Raw genomic sequence first — 24,999 nt, 5'->3', positions numbered from 1 at the left:
AAAGTTCATAATGACATTTTGTCGTCTTATTTTAATTTTGTAAAACATAACTTCCCTTTCCCACACAGGTTTATAAAGCTTGAAACAACATATATATAGAAAATAAATAAAGTGCATTGTTACAAACCATACCTCGTCCTTAATATCATGATCCTTCTCCCGATTCATTAAATTACCCCTTCATTTTGCCAGTGTTTTATAGGCAGCTTTAATGACAAACACGTGTGTATAATTAAAAAGGTAGAGCGATAGTAATTGCATACAAATAGTCCGATTAGCAAATACCCTAACCACAGAGACACAGAATGCAAGCACTAGTATTTAATGGTATTTAAGGAGTTGTAAATTATATTGAAACCATTAAACTGTTGTGAAGATATTGTTTTGTAAATAAAAGGTGTCATTTGTGTTTGGGGCTAGATGTCGTTGCATTTAGTTTTCACCAGCAGGTGTCGCCAGTGTGTGGCGTTTCGAACGCTCCAAAACAGTGAATCATTTTGCGAAGCAATTGGTTCAATTGATTTGAGGCTTTGAAAAGATTCGTTTCTCCAATCACTAGTATATTGTTTAAAACGAGCCAGTTCGCAAAAATAGTGTGAACGTCTTTTTGCAAACACGTAAATACTGGCTCTTTTCTTCTTCAGCTTGGCACATCTTGATTTGGGCCATTTCTTCCACTCTTTCTTGCAAAATGCTCCAGATCTGTCAAATTGCACTGCACTCTTAGGGATTTAGATGTATAGGCTCTGACTGCATCATTCCAAAAACATTTATCATCTTCTGAAGCCATTAATTTGTTAACTTGGTTTTGTGCTTTAGGTTGTCATCAGGCTGGAAGGTGAAATTTTTAATCTCCAGCTAACAGAAGCCTGCATATTTTGTGCCAAAACAGATTGGTAGTTGATGCTATTTATGATTCCCTCTAGCTTGACTAGATCCCCAGTCCCAGCCATAGAGAAGCAGCCCCACACCATGATGCTGCCAACATCACGCTTCACCATGGGTATAATGGCAGCCAGGTAAGCAGGCTTGGATGTTTGTTTTTTTTTGTCATAAGAAAGGTCTTCTATCTAACACCACCCAAGGGAGCTACAGTAGGAAGGTAGCCAGCTAGTTGTGGAAAATCTGGACCAACCTTGCTGGCTGCCCACCTATCCACGTACATACCTTCCTTTCAATCGATATGGCTGGCTATCTAATTACGCAGCTGGACACATACATGGCTTGCAACCTAACTGTCTGGCTAGGTACATAGCCTGCCTACTAGGCTTCAAGGTAGGAAGGTAGTTAGGTAGCCAGCCTCACAGTCAGCAATGTAGCAGTGATTTGAACCTTGGAAACCAAAGCAGTGCTCTTGTGAAAGAAATCTTTTAGTTTAATGTCAACACACTCAATTTCAGTCTTAACAGCTCCCACTGCTGTGCTGTCTTCATCAGATGCTGCCATCAATTAATCAATTTTTTTTTTCAGAGATAGAACCATCAGTTTGATGGAGTGGGTCTCAGTGCACATCAGTGTTGTGACTTCATAGTGATGTGAGTGCACCTAACTTCAGGGGCTTTAAAACTTTGAGCAAATCCTCAGCCAATTTCATCAAACAATTAACATTCTAATATCAATGAAGATGCTGCTCCAGTTGCTCTCAACCATGTCATGACATTAATTCCATCTACTTTGGAACATCTTGGACAAACTTGTCAAATGTTAGTGTGCTTCATAAATAAATGTCCAGTTTATTTATTTAGAATGTATATTTTATCAAAATGGGAGGCGCATGGTAGCTTAGTGGTTAGCACATTCGCCTCACACCTCCCCTGCCTTGTGCCCGATGCTCTCTGGGATAGGGTCCAAGTTTGCCCTGTGACCCTGAAGGAAGGATAAGCGGTATAGAAGATGGATTTTATAAAAACATTTCTTATAATTAACTCAATTAACTTAAGCATCCGAGTCTGAAATTTTAACAAGGAATTTATTTGTTCTGTAACAAGCATAAAGCCATAGTGCAATAAAGTAACATAACTTGCTGAACAAAACAGAACAATACCGCAATTGAGGTCTAAAATAAAACATTAAGTCAGAAAATATAACCGAACAGTTCTTTCAGGGGTCACTTTCTTATTTGTGTCCTCTCTGCTTAAAACTGGAGCCTCCTTTTAAGAAAAAAGTGCCTATGATTTACTGGATATGTTGGCCAAGCTCATATCAAGTAGGTAGAGTTTACAACAAAGACGAAGACTCAATTATAGCGGTTCTTTAAGTAAGGTGTACTTTAATAACGTAAATTGAGACCACTGCCTCAAAAAAAGGTAAGAAGACTGAACAAAATGATTAGGGATAGGGTATGGGTTTTACATATATTTATTTGTTAATGCTTTGTTAATGACATCAACAACTAAACTTATTGGACTTATTAAAATGAAAATGTCCTTGCAATTGATTAATTGCAAATAAATTCAAATTAGCCCTGTACCGTGAATATTCAAATCTAAGCACTCGCCCTTATCTCCAGATGCAAAAAAGATTAATCTACACGTGTTGAAAATGTAAATAATTGACATGTAAATATGAATAAAAATTTAATCTTGTAGATATTTCCATACTAAGAATTTAGTATGATAAACAAACTCAACCTACTTAAATAGAGCTGTACAGTGTATCCATTAAGTTGTAGGCATGTTTCCTTTATCTGGCCATATTAAACTAAACTGTTTAAACTTTATTATTATTATTATTATTATTATTATTATTATTATTATTATTATTATTATTATTATTATTTTATTGTTTTTTTAAACAGAAAAAAGAAAAAAAAACAAGCTTTTCATTGCTTATCTGTATGAACTTAAAATATCAACAGCAAAATAAACAGTTTATTTAAAAAAAAAAAAAAAAAAAAAAGGAGTAAGAACAAAACTGGAGGTGGATGTTCATCAGTACAACCTGTGCAGCAGATAAAACAGACAAATGATCAATACTGTTAAATATTGAAATTCTTGAAACATTACTCCAATTTATTGTTGTCACCAACTGTGCACTCACTCTCTTTATTCTGTTTCATCACTCATCAGCTAGGCCTTTCTTCACTAGAGGAGTATGGACCAAAGTTCCATCGGCGTTGTACAGCAGCACAGTTGGCTGTGGCTCTACAGCCTGAAACATTAGCAAAACGCTCGGTTTAATCAGGCTGGCAGTGTTTTTCTTTCATTGCATATAACTTTGTCAGTGTACAAAATGCAAAATAAAAACTACCTACTCATCTGCTGCCAGTCTTGCATTTAAATATACATAAAATACACTCGTTTGCCCTCAGCTCAAGGCTGCTGTCTGCTGCTTGTTTTTTGTTTGAAGCCATGAGGTTAAAGCAGCTACCAAGATTATGGCTTACAGCCACTTGTTTAGCAGGCTTATAAACTACATGTTGAAAATGTAAATAGCCTAGCAACCAATTACACTCTTGCCTCAAAGTTTGTTGAGTTGCTATGTAATCTAGAATAGCTGATAGAATAGATTAGAGTTGAGCTTTAGTTGTGTGAATGTTCGGGAGGCAATATGTGATTTACAGTCTCAGGTACTCAATTTAGCATTAGTCATTGCTAAGCTTTCCTTACTTGTACATGAAAATATTGTACAAAAGGAGGAAATGTGTGTACATTTGTCATTTTGGGCTGAACTATAGCGAATTATTAATATTACATTAAATGGTGCATCAGTGTAACTAGCTTAAGCTGCCAACTTGACAAAGACCAACTTAAACCCAATTCAATCAAAACATTTGAAATAGAAAATACATGAATATTATAAGCTGTTCCTATACCGTCACCACACAGCGCAGTTTTCCATGCAGCAGGTCGATCATCTCCAGCATGGCCTTCATGCTCCACTCCGGCCTGTAGGGAATGCGTTCTGGCTCTTGACACAGATGCGGGGGCTTGAACCCTGCCAGACGAACGCAGGCCGCCTCACACGGGAAATGGAGCAGTGTCTCGGGAAGACAACGTAATCTGCCACAGACACGTATCAGCATAATTTTCAGTCTGAGACATGAGTCCAAGTAACATGTAACAAGCATACAGAATCTTTTAAAAGTGACATTAAACTGCACGTCTATTTTTAAAATTATTTTATGAACGCAAGCAGAATATTTTAAAAAGGTTTTGCTGTGTGTTATCTAGAAGTATGAAAGTGTGTGCATAACGAGTGTGAATAAAAGCCCTTACTTGCATAGTGGCAAAATGTCATCTGAGCCAAAGTCTACGTGTCTCACAAGAAGCTGGATGCTGGGGTTGAGCTTAGAAAAGCCTAAAAGCTTAGCACGGTAATATTTACCATCACTGTACTCAGCTAGACAAGGACCCTCTGAAGACACAGACGCACACACACATCTCACCATATGCAATATATTAAATACACTGTAAAATTCTGGTTATACATGACAGTTAAGGTACCAATAGGGAAGTCTGTCAGCATGGGCAAAGAATCAATGTCACTGTTCACTCGGCTCAGGGCTTCGTCTAAAGACTCCTGTTCATGTTCACAAACTGGTGTATCCAACACACTCAAAAAAACCTGCAAGAGGCCCAAAACATGAATGTGGAACACTATTATAGCAGTACGTTTCACTAACAATATCTGTGAAAATATTCATGTACTACCTCGTTAGGGGTGCAAACATGCTTAATTTTGACCCAGCAGGACTTCCCTTTGTCTGGAAGTTTGAAGTCCGTGTACACCCCCAAGATGGTCTGGGGTTCCTCCAAGCCCTGTTAGAAAATCATATTTCACTAGCCTCTTATTAAGCAAATGACAAATGATTTAGTTAGACTAGTAACTAACACACAGATTGCAGGTAACCTCAAGGTGATGTTTGTGACTCCAGGTCTGTCTCTTGCAGATGTGTTGCAACTGCTACTGCAGTCCAAATGTTACGGTTACAACTAGAAATAGCAGTGATAAACTGAGAAATAAGTAGTCACGGGTGAACCTAGTAAAGCTTTTTTCCCCGCTTAATAGTTGTTTGCTGTTAAATAACCCGTTATTAAGTTCTTGAGCTTTCATTGTCTGCTGACTTTGTGGCTACAGTGAAACATATGACCATGACATGCATACAGACAAGCTCCTGGGTAATGTTGTAATGTAGCTTACAAAACAGACATACAAAACAAACTGGGAGCGGAGTAGTTTTCCTCTAGTTCGCATTTAGTGAACACCATTCATCCAACAATTCAGATATACCACTGTAACCAACAGACAATTTTCTAAGGAGAGGGAGAGATACGAGAACGTCTCTGTCTGAATAAAGCTGCTGTGGTGTTTCCTGAAAAAGAAAAGATTTGTCTGGGCGTTAACTGAAAGTGGAATATGGTCGGAAAGTGTCATGATGCACGTTGCCCCTCTATCTCTCTATTGTCATCTCCAGCATTCCCCCCAATATTCATTAAAAACTAGCCGATCACAAAAAAGCTGGCCGGTGACGACTGTTTCGCTTGGTCGCAAAAATTCTGCAGCTGAACACGTCCCGTGAATGTGACATCACATTGGAGCAGGCCCTGCCCACGACTGGTGACTGACTCTGCCCTGTTAGCATAGATCCTCCCGAGTGACCTGCATGCAGTTTGCTGGAGCAGCAATAAGTAATAAGAATGTCTTGGCTTCGTAAGCTTTCTAAGTGTTCGGTTTCTGGCTGTAAGAATGAACATAAGGGAGTTGATGTATTCCTGGCATCAGAGCCAGTGAAGAAGATTTTATTTTTGAAGGAAATGTGCCCTAAAAAAAAATAAAAAAAAAAAATAAAAAATTTGTTTACGTTTGTTCGATTCATTTAACACCAGACTGCTTTGCGAATGAGGGTCAATGCGAAGCAGGATTTGCTGTAAATTTGATTCTCAAGGCTGGATCAATACCAACTGTTCGTGATCCAGCTTCATATCCAGATGATGCAAGTATAGCAGTTTATTTTGAGTGTGTTTGCAAATCGCCTTTCGGAACGTGCTTGATAGCTAATTCCACGGCTAATGCAGCTAAAGTTTTCATTGTCTCTGATTCAGAAAATTCAAACTCCAAAAATGGACATCAGCAACACAGAAAGCTCTTTAAACTGGACTAAGAACATTTGTTATTGGATTGATTTAAAGCGAAATCAGAACAAGACTGAAGGGGCTTTTGGACTGGGTCGGAGGGTGTGGGGTGGGGTCTGAGGGTCTTTTAAAACATGTAAATATTTGAAACTGATACATTGAAGGAACGGCAACAGTCAAACTCAGTCTCTCTCTCTACAGCATAATTGTTGGTGCCACTGTTGTTGACATGTGCCTCCCTTCATGGCCACAAAGCAAAAGTCGTCTCAAACTGGTTTTGTGAATGTAACAATGGGTTCAGTGTTCTTCAGTGGTCTTCCCAGTCACTGGATCTGAATCCAATAGGACACGTTTGGGATGTGGTAAAACGGGAGCTTTGCAGCATGAAAGTGGACCTGATAAATCTGCAGGTACTGCGTGATGCAATCATGTCAACATGGACCAGAATCTCAATGGAATGTTTCCAACATCTTGTGGAATTCTTGTTTTGAGAGTAAAGGGAGGTCAAATCCCTAGTATTAGTATAGTGTTCCTAATAAAGTGCTCGGTCAGTGTATAATATGGAAATTTGACAAATTAACTTGTAATTTGTCAAACAGCATTTTCAAATAGTTTCTATTGCAGTTGAGCACATTTGCCTTTAAAATGATGGGTTTCACATCATGTGTGCAAATGATTTTTGGATTAATTGTCACATGACTGAGACTATCATTTTTGACCCATGTCATTGTTCCTGCATCGTTAAAGCTATAAATTAAGTGCACAAACTTTCTAAAATCATTCGAAATGAATGAAAGAAGTATAGCAGTTTCACCTCAGAGCTCAAGTCCCAGTCATCCAAATCAGGCAGTGGAGGTTTCACCACATAATCCTAGATGTACATGCAAAAACAACATGGAAAAAAAATTATTTTGACTTAATATGGCCACCCTTCAGCTTCACATACTGTGACCTCGTACCAGACCTCGGGGCTGCCGATAGACGGGCTGAACGTGACGTGCTGGTGGTGCATCATGATTTTGCTTAGTGGCATCCCATCCAGAATTATCTCCATGGTAACCAAACCTCGCGGATCCTCTGGCAGCTCCTTAGAAACACAAATGTCATGAATTAGCCTGGGTAATAAGTATTGTGTGTCTGTGTACACGTGTTTCTTAACTTACGATAACATGAACGCTGACCGTACGGCCAATGAGCAACTCCTTCATAAGAGCCACTGCGTCCCACTGCCATGTCCCCCCCACCTACACCCAGTTACACAACACAGATGAGAAGCAAATATTTTAACTAATGCTACATTAAAAATAAATGTAAAAAAATACATTAGCTCACCGGAAGTACCCCATTTATCTGGCAAGGCACACAAAGCTGAGGAACATTCTCACAGAGCACCATCGGATACACGTGGCACACTGGAATATTCTCCACAATCCCCTGATCCACATATCGTACCTGTAACACACGATATAATCACAAGGCAAATGTGACTAATGAACCAACATACTGACCCTGCCAACGTGCTATACCTGACAAACATTACACCATTTCAGGATTGTCAGGGCTCATGGATACGAATGTTAGCGTCCTTAGGCTCAATAATAAAGAAATATCCTACTGTTGCGCACAGTTGCTAGGCTACAGTACGACTGGTTTGATGGCTGCTCAAACATGCATGATTATTATACAAATGTCTACCAGGAGGATTTCAATTCTAACCTTCACATAGCCTCCAATCACCTCCTGGACTTGTCCACGGTACCACAGCATGTCAGAGCCCATGACGGCACATCCCAATACATTCTTCCAGTTATAGTGCTTATGCCTGGGCAAAGTCTTAATGTGCTGTTGCAGCTGCTGCTGCAAGCGCTCAAATTCACACACTGCTCACACACACAGATCAGAAATTAAATGTCCAAGAAAAAGACATCAATTATTAGATTATTACACTTTCCTCACCCCCCCCATTATACCATTTTTTCACCATTTGAATGTCTCTCACATACCGGCCTGCAGTGTCATAATGTGGATGACTCCGTCATCAGAGACAGCAGGGACGCTCACGAGTGTGTCGCCGCAGGGAGGCAACTCAGGGGGTAGGTATGCCTGGGTCCTCACTCTTTCTGGAGGAGGAGTGATGCGTGGGGCAGGTTTGGGAGGTGTAAGAGAGGGAGCTGACAATTTAGTACTCTCTTCACACGCAGTCTCTTCCAGGTTCAAAGTCTCACCTAATGCACAACCCAGGTCGTCAGACAAGTCAGATCCTGACTCGGGTGCAGGTCTGAAAGACAGATTGAAATGAAGAAAAGAAAGAAGAGAGCGGACCGTTTCCATATAACATGTTAAAACACAATGAAACGACTGTTGTACTTGACACTCCTCTCTCTCAGAGCGAGACCCTCAGTGATGAGGAAATCTGATATGCTGACGTGCCGGCCTGCTCTGTTGGAGCAGAACAAAGAGATAGGCACTGGTCTAACAGAGGAAGGTTCCTGCAGGCAGAATATTCATCAATCACACACATACAGGTAAACTGGGGAAAACAAAATATTGTAAAATTTGTAGAGTAGGTTAAATATAGTCGACTTGGTCACCTTAATGGTCATTATAGCCATAGCACCGGTGAGGTAGTAGGAAATAAAGTCACACGCTGTAGCCGTCCAGCTGGAGCAACCACCAGCTGGCCTGATGGATGAGCAGAAAATAGACAGAAGACGATCACAAACTCCCAGGGGAAAAGTTAACCCACATAAAGCTCTTCTGATCAATTTTGTATACCTAATGTCACTGAGGCAACACTCCAGCAGAAAGGAGCCATCCAACTCTGGCAGAAGAGGTCTCAGGTTACTCAAGTTGATCTTCACGTTATTACCAAAGTCACAGCGCAGCACCTGCAGAGTTTTTTTTTTTTTTTTTTTTTTTTTTTTTTAAAACATTCTCTTTAACACTGATTATTTTTTCATTCCCCATTAAAACAACATTACCTGTGTGTATACACATTTTATATTCTATATAAAAATAATTTACCTGGGGGGGACTAATATATACACACAGTTTTTTTCCCCCACTGAGAAAAAAAAAAAAAAAATCCCTAGGTGTAAATGAACGTTTGAACGTGCATCGTGCCTGTGATGGACTAGTGACCCATCCATGGCCAGTGTTCCTGGGATAGGTACTGCCATGAAATGAACCTGACCTGTATAATGAGGTTGAAAGTTGTTGAACGAACAATTACGTACTTTAACATCACCAACAACCTGTACTGTGTCATTGAAAGGGAGATGAACAGAAAATGAGCAGCCCTTTTCATGATTTCATGAGCAGGAATCCTATTTATTTATCCATCTATCTATTTGTTTATTTTTTTCAGCACTAATCTTAACTTCACATAAGTGCATTTGTTATTTTACCTCTGCAACATTGACGGAAGACACACTGCACACCTTTCCTCTCTCCCAAATACCATTAACATTAGCAGCGCAAGACATCTCTGCTTTCCAGACAACCTCTTGTGGTTCAGACTTGGAATACTCTTTTTTCAGCAAGTCATGGATCCTAGCATATACAAGAAACAGAATATGTAAATATATTGTACTATATTGTACTTATTGTTGATGATCTCTAAGCTTATTAACTAGAAGCTGAACCATTAGGAAGCTGATAAAAAGGGTGACAAAACATCAATTCAAATCAGCAGTTATACAAGGAAGTGATTTATATTTAAAACCTCTAAACCTGACAGAAATTCTATTACTTTACCCAACAGCTCTGATTTAATAACAAACATAACCTTTTGCTTTTTAGGATTATTGGCAAAAACTACAAAAATTAACCAAAACTGCTCTGCCTGCTAGCAATTTAGTTTGTCTAGGCAAGTGAAAAGCACAATTTTTCAACAGGAGTAAGGCCCACACATTTTTAGTGAGGCCAGTACCTCTTTAGCTGAGTGTCATACTGTAGCAGCTGCACATAGATATTTCCAGGGGAGGTCACATGGGTAACCCTCACTTTCAAATCTTTCAGGCAAGTTGGCAGGGTCAAAGTGGACAAGAGTGGTGAAGGGTCAACGGCAGGAAGCATTGGCTCACTCGGAGATGGGCCCTCTTCCATCAATGGGGGATCCCAAACTGTATTCTCAGGTGGGAGAGGTTTCTTAGGTGGGACTCTAGGGCAGACAGTATAATTAATCTGTGAGTGCATGGCCAACTGTGTAAATGAGGCTTACTGTGTAGATGCTTTCAACTGAAAAGATTTCAGGAATATATTGCAAGTACTGTTTGCTTAGAGAGGCCAGCCCTTTTGTGACTAAGATTTCTCCGATGCTGGACAGACACTCAGTAGTATGCTCGCTGACTTCAAACAGACATACAGGCATAGCCTTGGAAACGGGCACAAGTTCTGAAAAGCAAAAAACACAAATGCATGAAATGCTGCAATGGCATAAAATAATTTGGAAATGCATACATGTATCCTCACCTTTCGCAACTACAGTGACCAATTTCTGTTCTGTCAGTTTACGGAACACGTCGATGCTCTCCTCACTCCAAGTTTCTCCAACACTCAAAACACTATCCAGAGAACACCACAGCGCCTGAGGAAAAGAATATGAAACAGACAGCTTACTGTAAAGCTACAGATACTGATTATCCCTAATCCCTTACAGGATCCCTTACCATGGCTGGCAGTGAAAAAAACTCATCCTTTATCTGTCTGAGGTCTTTAACAGACAGAGTTTCCCTGTTGCCAAAATCTACATACTGGACTTCCACCATCCGTCCACCGGGGAAACCTGATAATTAGACTTCACATCAGTATAAACAAGACATGCTGAACAGATGCATGCACACAGACTCTCACTCACTCAAACACACACCTGTGACTTGAGCCCTGCACCAATCCTTGTTGTCATAGAGGGCAACACAGGCCTGGGACAGAACAGGTGAGTAGATCTGAAGATCACTTTCAGCTCCAGGAAAACCATAACAGTTCTGCAGTTTTGTGTTTAGTAGCAGGAACTCCATATTGTCCACCTTGATGGTACCAAATATAGTTAATATACACAGACTCCACATAGATTAGTGCTTGGAGATAAATTAGGTCCTAGACTTGGGCAAATCAAGAATATTGTTAAACAATACCAAAAGAAAAATCCTACTAAAGCTCAATCAATATAAAACCTGAGCCTGCTAGAATCACTGTGTCCTCAAAAGATCGATTCAAAAGAGCAGTACAACAGAGAACACTACTACAAAGGGTTATGACATAGTACATCCAAAGATGGTAATAAGTGAACAACTGAATTGGGAGCTTTGCCCAAACCATATGCCCTGTTTACCTGGGACTGCTCTTTTAACTCCGAGTACCTGCCCATCCCTGATTCCTCCATTACAGGGTGATTGATTATGTTTTTTAAAACACGTTTTTCATGACAGTGTTCTTTTCTTTACAGTACCATGTTTCTTTTGGTGAAATGGCTACCAGATTGAGTTTGGAGTAAAGAAGAAAGGTTGTGGATGTTCAGGTCTTTAATACTCTAACCATCGTGAGGACTTAAAGTGTCAGGGTGTAATGCATGTTAACATTTTTTGAATCAGCTTGTGTATTAAAATGAACCATTACTAAATCTAAAAACAGAGCAAAATTTTTTTTTTAACAGAGCAAGTTTACAGTAAATCTACCGTTCTGAAAATACATTCTACAAATAAACAATGTTTGGTTGTTTGAAAAAGTAAGTAAGTAAATAAATAAATAAATAAAATAGGTTTCTTTACATGTGAGAGTACAGTCAACTCACTAGCTGTATGTAGAAGTCTGATGGCGTGTTTACGTGGGAGACAACAGCATTCAGCTCCATGTTCAATTTGGGATACACAGGTGGGTAAAACAGCAGTGTCGTACTGCCTGCAGAGCTCACCTGGGGGGAATAGAACCTGCCAAAATACATACACGGACACACACAGTTCACATTTAAATAATATGTAGATAAATGTTAAGAGAGTGATGTTTAGCATTTCAGCTAAACATCATGGTAACATATCCTACCTGGCAAGCTCCATGAACACAAGGTGTTCTCTCAGGGAAAGTGAAGTGTTCATCGAGACTTTCTTCAGATCCACCAGAAGAGTGTCTCTCTCTTCACCGAGCACCTGCATCTCCAACACACTTGATCCAATCACACGCTTCATCTCTTCAGATGCTTCCCTGCTCCAACCGTTTACCTGCAACCGAAATACTCTGCGTGTATTTTATATCACACACATCGTCCTCCATTAATATTGGCACCCTTGGAAAATATGTACTAAAAAAGCTGTGAAAAATTCTTAATTGTTTGAGCTTTTGTTTAAAAAAAAAACAACAAAAAACCCCCCCACAAAAACTCTACTCTCATTGATATCAAACTAATAATTTGTTAAATATAGGTGTGCAACAATGATCGGCACCCCCTATGAATTCTTATAAGAAAAATATATTTGAAGTATATTCCCATTGATATTTTACATTTATTTTAGTACACCTGGGTGATTAGGAACAGATTTAACCAAAGTCCACTGCGCTAGATTAACTTGAATACAACACATTACTTTATAAGATCACTGACCTAGTCTTTGTAATAGTATTAAAAAAGGTAAAAATATGTTTGGCCTAACTTTACCTTTTTTTACATAGCTGCATTTTTATGCACTGTTAAAAATATACATTTGCATTTATGACATACGCCTTTATATAGAGCAACTTGCAACTCTTTCATTTATACAATTGAGCAGTTGAGGGGTTAAGGGCCTTGCTCAAGGGCCCAGTAGTGGCAGCTTGGCGATGCAGGGATTTGAAATCACGACCTTCTGATCAGAAGTCCAACATCAAGCTACCACTTCCCCTATAAAATATTGAGTAATTAAAAACATGAGTACTTTACAGGATAAATCACCACTAACTCTGATCTCTCACCAGGTTAGAGGGAATGATGTCTTTAAGGGAACACCTAACGGCCTGAGGTGGCCACCGATGCAGGTCTGTCTGGGCAGAAGAATCAGCTCTCCGCACACATTCATTCAACCCAACGAGATCATCACTGAGGGAATGTGTGTGTGTGTGTGTGTGTGTGAGAGAGAGGAGGGGGAGAGAGAGAGAGAGGGGGAGAGAGAGAGAGAGAGAGAGAGAGAGAGGGGAAAAAAAGGGAAAGCAGTCAGTGAGACTTGTCTGCATTTCGAAAACATTTGCTTACTTGCTTGTTGTCTTGCCTTTTTCTAATTATCAAATATTTGGCTACCTGCCTGGATGGCAACTTACTTGGCTTGCAGGCAGCCTAGCTACAGCCAGCCAGTCAGTTAGGTACCTAGGTAGCGAATCAGGTAGGTAGGTAGCTAGCTAGGTAGCTGTTGGCTAGTAGGCTGGCAGCAGCCAACAAGCTGGCTGTATGGCTAACTAAGAGAGTGCAAGTCACACAGTCAGCATTCCAGTTCATCCCAAAAGTAATCAATGGGGTTGAGGTCAGGGCTCTGTGCAGAATACTCAGCAACTTCTATACGAACATTTTCAAAGCATGTCTTTATAAACCTCATTTTGTGCACAGGGGCACTGTCATGCTGTGACAGGTTCGGGCTAGGCCTCTTAGTTCCAGTGAAGGGAAATTTTAATGCTACACCATACAAAGACATTCTAGTCAATTCTGTGCATCCAACATTGTGGCAACAGTTTGGGGAAGGCTCACATATGGGTAAGTCATTACCTGTGTGGACTTCTGGTTACCTGCCTACCTGGCAACCCATCCACCTACCTAGCCACACTACCCACCTACAGATCTACCCTAAGGTAGCTAAGGAGTACATGCTTGATGCAAACCAATATAGCTGGCTACCAACCTGTGTGGAGAGCAACCTGGCTGGCTAAATTGCTTGCCTAGCCAGCTACATATGTGGTTGGCAACCTACATACCTACCTATCTAGCTACTCAATTCGAACAACTAACTGTTTGGGGGGGGGTGACGACTGTTTTCTCACATTGTGCTATTAATCATGTTCCACATATTTTCCAGGGTATTTGTTAAAAATAAAGTATACTATTTAAAAGCACTGTATAACAAGTCACTGTACTTAAATGAATTCTACAACATCTACCTGGACTGCAGAACTGCACACTTCCACGTTGATGTGTATATAAACACGAAATATCTATTTCAGTTAATTTTAAGCAAAACTGTTTCTGTGCTCATCATTCATACATGTTGTGTACCAGACAGACAGACAGACAGGATCTCTCCTCACCCTGAGATGGCGAGTTCCTTAGAGAAGCCGTAATCAAGGAAGAACACTTCCAGGCGTGCAACATCATTTGCAGAGCACTGCGTCACACGCTCCAGACAGCCTTTCTGAATCAGCTCAGACACCACTGCTCTATACCAGATGTCCTTCCATTTTACAAACACCAGTGTCCCTTCATGCATGCACAGACACACAGGGAACATGAAAACTTACATGGTTACATCTCAATTGCATTGACACCACAAATGGATTTCAATTAAAGCATAATTAACCTTGCAACGAAATCTTCAACACCAAATACAGAGCACTGTTTTAAAGAGTAACTGTAGTTGAATTCTGGATGAATAATGATTGTCTATTGATGAATAGTCTCTCATCAATAGACTCTCTCAAAGGACTTCTAAAAGGGGTCACATCTGTAAATCATTTTTTTTCATGTCCACCAGCAACAAGTCTAGTCCTTCTTGTTACTAATTTGTATGCCTCAAATGCCTTAAAATGCCTAAAAATATACTTTAAATAGATAGGAAGCCATTGAATCCCCCCCGGACACTTGACCTTGCTGTGACCTTGTTTGTTTTGTTCTATTCCAAGATCTAATCAGTTCACCTGCTGGTTAAAAACATAACTCCACATAGCCTAAATGCTACAAACATTCAACTCCTACCCTTTCTTGTGGCTAATGACAATCTCAGAAGGATGGATGCACCGTCAACTGAAAAACAAAGCCTTAAAGTGGTCCACAGAGCTCACTTCTCTAGGAGTAACTGTCTAAAATATATCCCAATGTTCCTGACGTGTGAAAAATGCTAACTTTCGCCCTGTAACCGGAGTCATATATTTGCACTCTGTCCCAAGCTGCAGAACTTTTGGAACTCTTTCTTCGAAACTATGTCCGACGGTCTTAAAATCAAATTGGATGTCTGTCCTTTAATGGGAATCTTTGATGTTCCATCTCAGCATCAGCCTCTGAACCATAAATAAGCTAGTGTTGTAGCTTTTGCATCGTTACTTGCTCGGCACAGAATATTGCTGTCTTGGACCTCTCCACAACCCCCCTCTATATCAGTATGGCTTAAAGATTTAATCTTCTTTTTAAAACTTGAAAAAATCAAGTACAACATCAGAGGAAGGGGTGACTCATTTTTGGGAAAATGGCAACAATTTATTACCTACTTCAATGATGTACACACCCTGGAGGTGGATTGAGGAGAGGTAGACGGTACATACTAATCATCTCCCCCGGCTTTTTTTTTCTTCTTCTTTTTAAATTTTTATTTATTTATTTATTTATTGATTGTTGTTTTTTTTGTTTCGCTGGTTGTTATTGTTTTTTGTTTCCCCTCTTCTTTCGGTTTTGGCTGTGATTGTTTTGTTGGGGCTGTTGAGTCAGGTGTTATAAGATGTAAAATGCAAATTTCCAATAAAAATTCTATGATCCAAAAAAAAAAAAAAAAAAAAAAAAAAAGGCCAGAAGGTGGATTGGTTTTGGTCTTGTGGGGTGTTCCCAGTATACAGTGGTTAGTTCCTACCAACAGTGGTCCAAGGAAGGACAATTGATGAACCAGTAAAAAGGTTCATGGGTGCCCAAGGCCCATTTATGTGCATGGGGATCGAATGTTAGCCTGTCTGGTCCAATCCCATAGAAGAAGTATGGCAGCACAAATTGCTGAAAAAAAAAAATCCATGCTGGCTTTTATAGAAAGGTGTCAGAACACACAGTGCATCACAGCTTTCTGTGTATGGGGACTGCATAGACACAGATGCTCAGAGTCCCTATGCTGAACCCTGTCCACCATCGAAAGAGCCTATAATGGGCACCTGAGCATCAGAACTGGACGATGAAGATGGCCTGTTCTGATGAATCACATTTTCTTTTACATCATGTTGAAGGCTGAGTGCCTGTTCATTGCTTACCTGGGCGCCAGGCATCAGGATGCACTATGGGAAGAAGGCAAGCTGGCCGAGGAAGAACGATGCTCTGGGCAATGTTCTGCTGGGAAACCTTGGATCCTGGCACTCATGTGAATGTTACTTTGACACGTACCACCTACCTAAACATTGTTGCAGTCCAAGTACACCCCTCCATAGCAATGGCATCCGCTAATGGCAGTGGCCTCTTTCAAGAGGATAATGCAACCTGCCAGACTGCAATAATTGTTCAGGAATGGTTTGAGGAGCATGAAAGATTTCAAGGTGTTGACCTGACCTCTAAATGCCCAAGATCTCAGTTTGAACGAGCATCTGTGGGACGTGCTCAACAAACAAATTGCAAGGTCCCAGTCCGCAACTTACAGGACTTAAAGGATCTGCTGCGAACATCGTGGTGCCAGATACCACAGCACACCTTCAGAGGTCTTGTGGAATCCATGCCTCGACAGGTCAGCTGTTTTGGCGGCACAAGGGGGACCTACACCATATTAGGCAGGCAGTTCTAATGTTGTAGCTGATTGGTGTACCTCTCTACTGTATGTGTACAATATATTTCTTTTGCGAAGTATCAAGACAATTTTTCAGTAACCTTTCAACACAATCCTTCTTACGCTCCTGCATTTCTGCTTGAGCGATTTTTAAAAAAAATTTATAAATATGCATGCATTATTGTTATTAATGGTTTAATACAACTGTACGTGAAAGTAAATTACCATTCTTACCAGTCTTGATTTGGTCATTTATAGTGAAGAGGCTGTGTTTTCCAGAGCAGATGCTGTTAATCTCTTTGGTCAGCAAGCCTCCTGCCTTTCGCTCCATCACATAGCGCACATAAAAATGTGTTGGGTTGATTATGTGGGTCACTGCAACCCACTCCTGCAATGCTAAAAACCAACAACAAACATTTGTTTTCAGTTCTAAAACAATAAGAAAGAATAGACTCCAGGAAAATGACTGTTACCACCACTTTGAGAGACAGCAATCCTGTCCAGCAATGCCCTGTGATTCTTCCTCTGTACCCTTTGTCTCACTGTATGCTTGGGCTCCTGGCCTGAGGTAGCAGAAATAGGGAAATGATAATTTTGCAACTGAACAAAGAGGCTTATCAATGTACAAATTATTCTGTGCATACATACGCATTACAACTCTCTCCTCATGAGCAATTGTTTCCTCAATGATTTCCTCTATAACAACATTAGGGCTTGGAGTACAGATTTGTTTTGGGGATGCTGAGTGAGAAGAGATGGGTACTCGATGGCTGTCTCTGCCTCCTTTCCTTTCCCCTGTACGTCCACTCCTCGCTGGCCGCTTGAGATGCACTGTAGCAGCCGGGATGGTCACCTCCTCACACACACTGATGTGACAAACAACCATAACTGCCAAGTCACATATTCAGGTCACAATCATTTCCTAGCTGGTTCTCACAACCAATCTGATCTCTTTTTTTTTTTTTTGCTGCAGCACCAAATTTGTACTTTTTTTTTTTTTTTTTTAAATCAGATTATGTATGAACAGGTTGTATGAACTGGCATACATTTTTCCTGACACTTATACGAGTGCTTTGCAAATAAGAATCCCCCCCGCCAGGTCATCTTTTATTTTTGTGTGATCTCGGTGAGAAACAAGCAGACAGCACACGCTTATATTTTCAAATGCTCCCTTGTTACGTCACAAACACTACAAAATGATCACAATCAGGGCAGCTTGCATTGGTTTTTTTGAGTCAGGTCATACATGTTTGAGCAGAGAATTTCTCAGACTATGGGTGGGAACCGATTACAAATACACTTACAAACACTGGAGCAGCCACTATTTTTTCCATAGTTTCCAGAATATTCCAATATTCTTCTATGAATAAGAACAGATATGATTAGATAAAAAGCACATTGCACGTAAGTTAAAAACATCTACTCACAGCTTAACATTGCCATCTGTGATCTCCAGGCAGTCTTTCACATGATCCACATTGAGAATGCACCTTAACAAAAATGAGATCAATGATTAAATGTGTCTACTCTTTTTGGGGAGACAATGGTGACAGTTATATGCAGTATACACACACACACACACACACACACACACACACACACACACACGTTGACCTAAAAATCAGGAAAATTTGTGCAAATTACAAACAGAAGTGAAAATTTGAATTTGAAAATATGAAAATTTTGAGGCATGTCACATAAGTTAGTGGCATGACCTACCCAAGACCTGAACGCAGAGTGAGGCAGCTCATATCATACGATTCAGTGTCCACAGGACTCTGCAGAGTCTCCAGAATCTGGGACAGTAAATTCAGAATGGGGAAGAAAAACGAAAAAGAAAAAAACAGCTCAATCATTCGGGATATTACAAATTAAATACAGCAGTGTTATATATACACTTACTGATCACTTTATTAGGAACACCTGTACACCTACTCGTTCCTGCAATTATCTAACCAGCATATCATCTAAATTGCACGAATGAGAAGCAGTGCAATGCATAAAAACATGTAGATGTGGACCAGCAGCTTCAGGTAATGTTCACATTAACCATCAAAAGTGGGGAGTGATCTCAGTGATTTTGTACGTGGCATTATTGTTGGTGCCAGACAGTTTGGTTATATCCAGTAAGCAGCAGTTCTTCGGACATAAAATGACACTCGATTTCTGCAAAAGCAGAAAACAGAATTTGGCACCAACAGCATTAATCCATGTGCCCAATCTGCCTTGTGTCAATAGTCCAGGCTGGTGGAGGTAGTGTAATGGTGTGGGCAATGTACATTTCATGGTACACTTTGGACCTATTAATACCAAATCAATAATCACTTGAAAGCCACAGACTATTTGATCTTACCATCAAGGTCAAGGATCTTTGTCACACATGTGTGATGTGAAGTGTTTTTCCTTAGTTATTCTTCCCACAGTGCAATAAAACAGACCAATGACTATATGAGGATAAATAAGGATACACACACACACACACACACACACACACACACACACACACACACACACACACACACACACACACACACACACACACACACACACACACGAGATAAAAGAATAAAATACAGTAGATGTAATAAAATAGACTGTAGAATAAAAATATAATGGACTGTAGGGAATATAATGTGAAAAAATGTAAAACAATAGAATATGTGTGAGAAGAGAGTTGTAAAATGTATAGAGTTTATACAATGTGCAAAATAATTTATTATTTCTCCTTCTCTATAGTGCAAAATGTTTTGTGCATTTGTGTAAGGTAGGAATATGCAGTCTCAAGTGGCCTTGTTCAGTAGCCAGATCGCCTGAAGGTAGAAACTTCTCCCGAGTCTCTGGTCCTCAGGATCCGGTAGCGTTTCCCTGATGGGTGCACTGCGACAAGTCTCGGTGTCCAGGGTGATTGAAAGTCTTTGATAATTCTCCTGGCCCCGGCCCTGCTTTGCTAGGTGTAGATGTCTGTGAGGCAGGGGAGATAAGTCCTGATGGCCTCCTCTGCTTCCATCACCACTCGTGTCTTTCAGTCCTGGGCCGTGGTGCCGCTGAACCAGGCAGTGAAGATCCCTGTGAGATGTTACTCCACAGCCTCAATGTAGAAAGCCAATTACACTTTGTGGGAGCCAATTACCCTTGTGAGCCTAGTGACGCTATTCACGTGGGTCTTCCAGTAGCTGCACCATGGCCATCCCTTCACTGCCACAAGCTACCATCTTCTAATGGCTACCTACAGCATGATAATGCACCATGTCATAAAGCAAAAGTCACATCAAACTGGTTTTATGAACATGACAATGAGTTCAGTGTTCTTCAGTGGCCTTCAAAATCACCAGATCTGAATCCAATACAACACCTTTGGGATGCGGTAGAACTGGATATTTGCAGCATGAAAGTGCACCTGAAAAATCTGCAGGAATTGCGTGATGCAATCATGTCAACAGGAATGTTTCCAACATCATGCCATGAAGAACTGAGGCTGTTTTGAGAGCTAATATTATGAACATTATTGTTCATAATAATATTTTTCCTCAGGCTATGAGCAGTAAAATCACTTTGTTCTTTACAGTATTCTTTACAAAATTACTTCGTTGAACATAATGAGGAAGATCTAGTTATCAGTTGATTTTATCTGACAATGCAACATTTAAGCACAAAACATTTCATTTTTCTTCAGTTATCAGGATCAAAGTGAGGAAAATAAACTGATGCCATTATCTAGGTGACAGCTGGCAGAATTTTCAATAAAGAATACCAAATGAAGATGATGTCCCAAGTTGTTAAACTCTTACTCAAATGACTGCGCAAAAAGTGCTTACAAACAAAAAAGGCTTTAACAAGGTGTTAAATGTGTTCTGTGCTTTTACTGGTTTTAGTGCAATCATTTTATTATTAGATTTGCATTCTAAATTTTTTTGGCTTTAACGACAAAAAGCTACAGGCTTTGACCTAATGTGGGTCAAAAGGCATCTCTGAAATGATGTCAGGGTCAGCTGTGTTAATGAGTGATAATGTTGCAAGTCTCGGTGCCTCTATGACTCATTATGAGTATGTTGCTCACATCAATACATCGAGTATATGAACCACCACACAGACCAGTTTTAACACAGAAAAGATCTTGTGTCTCCACTGTGAAGCGGCCCGACATAAATATAAGGACTTACAATATTTACTGTTGAACACCAGTGACAAGTACCTCGTCCAGATGGCAGTAAGTCTCCAGCAACGGGACCTGGCAAACATATCGTGCTTTCTGGATGGCTGCGCGCAGCTCTCGCCGTCTCGCCTGCATTTTCTGACACTCCTCCCTCCCAGTTGAGAAGAGCTTCTCTAGACAGCTCAGTTCAGACACCAGTGCACTACGTCTAAACGCACACATGATAAATATGCAGCTGTATCTTTTTAGCTGTATTTATAGCTGTGACATACAGGCTCTAACATGGCAGCATTTCACTCAAATTTATACATGAAACTTACTGTGTTCAAATGTGTAAATTTGAATCTGCAAATCCTTACAGTATACACTCCAGCATGGAATAAAATGACCAAATCAAGAGTTGTTATACTCTTACAGTCTGAGAAAAACGAGCTTACAAGCAAAAAGTGCTTTAACAGTGTGTTAAGGTGTGTGCAGTTTTTGTCTTTCCCCCAACCCCCTGAAATGTTCATTTGTTTTTCACTTGAGTTTTTCTAGATCACAAAAAAAGGGGGGGGGGGGGGGGGAAACAAACAAAAAAAACCCACAATCTAACGATGTATTCTGGTTTCATTATTTATTAGAGTAAATGTTATCTGCAATCTGCATGCCCTATCTCCAAGTCATGTGACCCAGGATGGAAAAGATACTAAATCCTGCAAAAAAAAGCCTGCAGTTTAGTCCAGAGTCTAAACTGCTGGCCCAGTTGCCTATGGTGATGACCTTATTGTCAAATTTATTGAAGGAGCCACAGAAAGAAGGCCGCCTACTCTGATGCCCGATAATGATCTGAAATTGCACTACAAGAACAGAGTGTGTGTTGATATGATGAGACATTTATGGTGACAAACTCCCTGACAATTTTTCCCCTATCAGTCTCTACAACACACCTTCTTTGTAGTATGATCATTGCCTTTTCAATGGAGACATCAATTTCCTTTATGATTCGATTCCTCTCTTTCTTCAGCTGAGACTGTATGCCTGTAACCAGAGTCTTGGAGCAAAAACAAATTTGAATCAAGGGAAAGTCACCACTAGTAGAGGTAACAACGTTTACAATAACAAGGGCTGTTAATGTACGCCTTTACCTTGTGTAGACTATCCAGGGTATTCAGGTTTTCTGATGCTTTACAGAGGGCTTCATTTAGAATCTTCACCACACCTGGATCCTGTACACAGTTGATTTCTTTTTTGTTTCTTTTGTACAGCTGAACACTATTTTAGATAGTTTCCAGTAAAACATGTTTTACATCTGTTTTGAACCTGAATTTAGCAAAAAATAACAATGAATTCTGAAACTAATCAACAAAAGTTGAACATTTCTCAACAAACATAAACCCCGTAAACAAGTACACCTTAAAGCCAACACCATCAACGGGGATGCCTCCACCACAAACAAATCTAATTCTGACTGTAAACTGGCCGAGAACATGTGACTGATAACTTGGCCTATGAAACCATCTCACACGTACCTCTTCGGCAAGATTCTTGAGGGTAGACGACTTTGCTGCTGGACTCCTCAATCTGCAACCTGTCTGACTGACTCCCCCATGGAGAACCCTTGCATTTTTTCTTTTATTTAGAGACACCAATCATTTACTTAATTGTTTTTAATGGTAATGGTATTATTTATTAGTTTAGTAAGAGGGTGGAAGAGATTACCTCTTCTTGGAGTTCATCTTGGCTGTGTAGATAAGGCCAATTATCCTGCTGTCCACTTGCAATCCATTAACCCCTTCCTCACCAATTTCAGTTCTCATCTACAGCAAATGTTCAATGCAAATAAAATGATAAATTTCAGCTATCAAACTATATAGACTATATAAATGTTCAAACAGAACAACACACAGAAGGGTAAAAAGTTAGGTGTTGACATTTATCTATGCTAACAAATGTTCAAGAGACTTCAGGATCTCACCTACTAATGCTAACACTTTAGCTAAACATCCTGCACAATAAAAAATTTTGCTGTTTAAATTCTCTATGTTCCTTTTTTTCCACCCTCATCCATCAAACTGTGTTTCCTACACAGTCCATACTTGGTGCCATACAGATTCCCTGACAAGCACCAACAAATATTTAGTCCCATTTTTAAACAATAAAACTGTATTAATCAGTAATTACCTGTTATCTTTATTAACCCAAAAAAGTAACATCCAAGAGCTTGCTGCAATTTACAACTTCATCAGTTTAATGTGTAGTGGCAGTTGATTTCTGTGTTTTTCTTTTGTGCAGCTGAACACTATTTTAGTTAGTTTACAACAACATGATTTACATAGGTTGAATTTAGCAAAATTCTAATAATAAAATGTAATAACAAACCCCTGTGCTTAGATGATGTCATGCACTAATTAGAATATTCATTAACATCATCGTGTTGTATTTGCATTCTGCCTACTGTCCGTTTGCTTCTTTCCTACTCCATGTGCTCACATACTGTGTTTTAATACAGCTGAATTCCAAAATAAAACTGTTCTCATTTACATATTTTACTGTTGTCAGACAACAGAATTTCTCGTTCCAGGTACTACATCGAGCGGGGGTCAACAATGCCAGTGCAGACAGCCTATCACAGAGGTATGGACTCTGGGAACAAACACCATCAGCAGTATGCTCACAGCTTGACAGGGGGTTGGGGGTACTGTGACAGTGGGCCTCTGGACCACATGAACTTCTGTATGCTCCTCACACTACTGCTGCCCGGGGGCTGAACAGACAGAGTCATTTCATTTCAGCACCACTGTTGTTCATGATATATCTATGCAACTCTACAAGTATCAGCATCCTATCGGTCTCTCTTTCTTTTTTAAAACTAGTTAGTAATATTCATTGCCATATCAGTAATTAGAAAAAATGAGTCTATGGTGTCATCTGGTGAAAAATTGAGCATGCTTTAGTTACTTTCCCCTAAAAAGAGTTGGCAAAGCTGGTTGACATGCTGTAGAGCAGTAAGGGAGTGATGGCTGCATGGACAGGAGTTGTGGACAGTGCTCACCATACACTCGGGACAGCTGACTGAGGGGACAGAGTTGGAGTCCTGAGGACACTCCAGAGAGCAGAGACACTCCGCACAGAAGATGTGGCCACAGAAGAGCACATGGGGCAGCCTCCCCACAACCTCACCCTCTGTAAACAGCAATAAAACCACCAAAAAACAGAAAGTTAACTTATGAAGCTAAACATCACATGGTGGCAATTTCCCCACTGCGCTTCTTAACATTTCACACGACTAACATTTGCTGTGTGGAATTTGGTTATTTATCATTTTTAAGAAACCACGCTAGCTAGCAAGTTAGCCAGCTAGCCAACTAAACTCAAGCTAACTTGAAGGCCAGGTTTATCAATTAAGTCTCATTGTTTAGCTTGAAAAACGCTCAGTTTGAGGATGTAGTCTGCTAATTGTCAAAGGTTCACTAGCTAATTAGGTTAATTAGGTGTGTTCAACATTGTGTAACCAAGATGCGTCTAAGTATATGTATGTATAAGCAAGTATAGAGAATTTGTTTAAAAAATATATTACCAGACACCGTGTACGGCAAGCCACAATTGTTACATGCCACTGCAGCGTCCATTATGGTGCTTTTTCACCGCGCACTTGACTGTTTTTCAGTGATGGAAAGCACCGGCTCTTTTAAGTGAATCCTTTGGCTCAGCGATTCAATAAGAGTCGATTCCTTCGGCTTCCGTACGGATAACTGCCATTTTTCTGAATCAGAATCAGAATCAGATTTATTGGCCAAGTATGCCCGAACACTCAAGCAGTGATATGTATCATGATATATAATTTAGCTAACAAACTGTCACCAAAGTAGCCGTGATGTAAAAAGATGTAAAATATGTAAAAAGGATGTAATAAATAAATAAATAAATAAATAATTAAATAAATAAATAAATGAAATTTAAAGTAAGAACTGTTCAACTGGGTTAGATGATTTTTTATTTATTTCATTCCTACAAAAACTAAAATTCTAACACTGAAAATTCTTTAAAAAAAGGAGGGAGATATTTGAAAGATTAGGCTTTAAAAAAAAACCCCCAGCAAATTTACATATAATTA

At 39.9% G+C, this 24,999-nt stretch overlaps 1 protein-coding gene across 4 annotated transcripts; it reads right to left on the bottom strand.

The window, feature by feature from the left end:
• Positions 1–1,950: 1,950 nt before the first annotated feature.
• rnf17 (ring finger protein 17) lies at positions 1,951–24,598 on the bottom strand. 4 transcript variants are annotated; one of them, XM_017469272.2, is made up of 37 exons: positions 24,463–24,598; positions 23,938–24,068; positions 22,605–22,702; positions 22,415–22,514; positions 22,031–22,111; positions 21,833–21,936; positions 20,943–21,111; positions 18,470–18,546; positions 18,178–18,240; positions 17,399–17,616; positions 17,224–17,313; positions 16,985–17,146; positions 14,334–14,502; positions 13,017–13,140; positions 12,114–12,289; positions 11,866–12,001; positions 10,945–11,101; positions 10,745–10,860; positions 10,548–10,662; positions 10,346–10,469; positions 10,006–10,236; positions 9,482–9,626; positions 8,850–8,962; positions 8,666–8,756; positions 8,442–8,563; positions 8,078–8,352; positions 7,791–7,954; positions 7,407–7,526; positions 7,238–7,318; positions 7,039–7,161; positions 6,889–6,945; positions 4,653–4,760; positions 4,446–4,566; positions 4,218–4,356; positions 3,815–4,001; positions 3,040–3,150; positions 1,951–2,940 (listed from the first exon to the last, which is right to left on the bottom strand). In XM_017469272.2, exons 1-36 carry the CDS (start codon positions 24,512–24,514, stop codon positions 3,058–3,060), a joined length of 4,632 nt encoding a protein of 1,543 aa, XP_017324761.1. In that variant the 5' UTR covers positions 24,515–24,598; the 3' UTR covers positions 1,951–2,940; positions 3,040–3,057. The 4 variants fall into 4 exon arrangements, with proteins under 4 accessions (XP_017324761.1, XP_017324762.1, XP_017324763.1 ...); XM_017469273.2 differs by having other exon boundaries at positions 17,227–17,313; XM_017469274.3 differs by lacking the exon at positions 7,238–7,318.
• Positions 24,599–24,999: the final 401 nt, after the last annotated feature.

The sequence above is a fragment of the Ictalurus punctatus genome, chromosome 6, assembly GCF_001660625.3.
Source record: "Ictalurus punctatus breed USDA103 chromosome 6, Coco_2.0, whole genome shotgun sequence".
In the NCBI taxonomy this organism is placed as follows: Eukaryota; Metazoa; Chordata; class Actinopteri; order Siluriformes; family Ictaluridae; genus Ictalurus; species Ictalurus punctatus.
The sequence above is the reverse complement of the archived record's forward strand: the minus strand, read 5'-3'. Positions and strand labels throughout refer to the sequence as shown.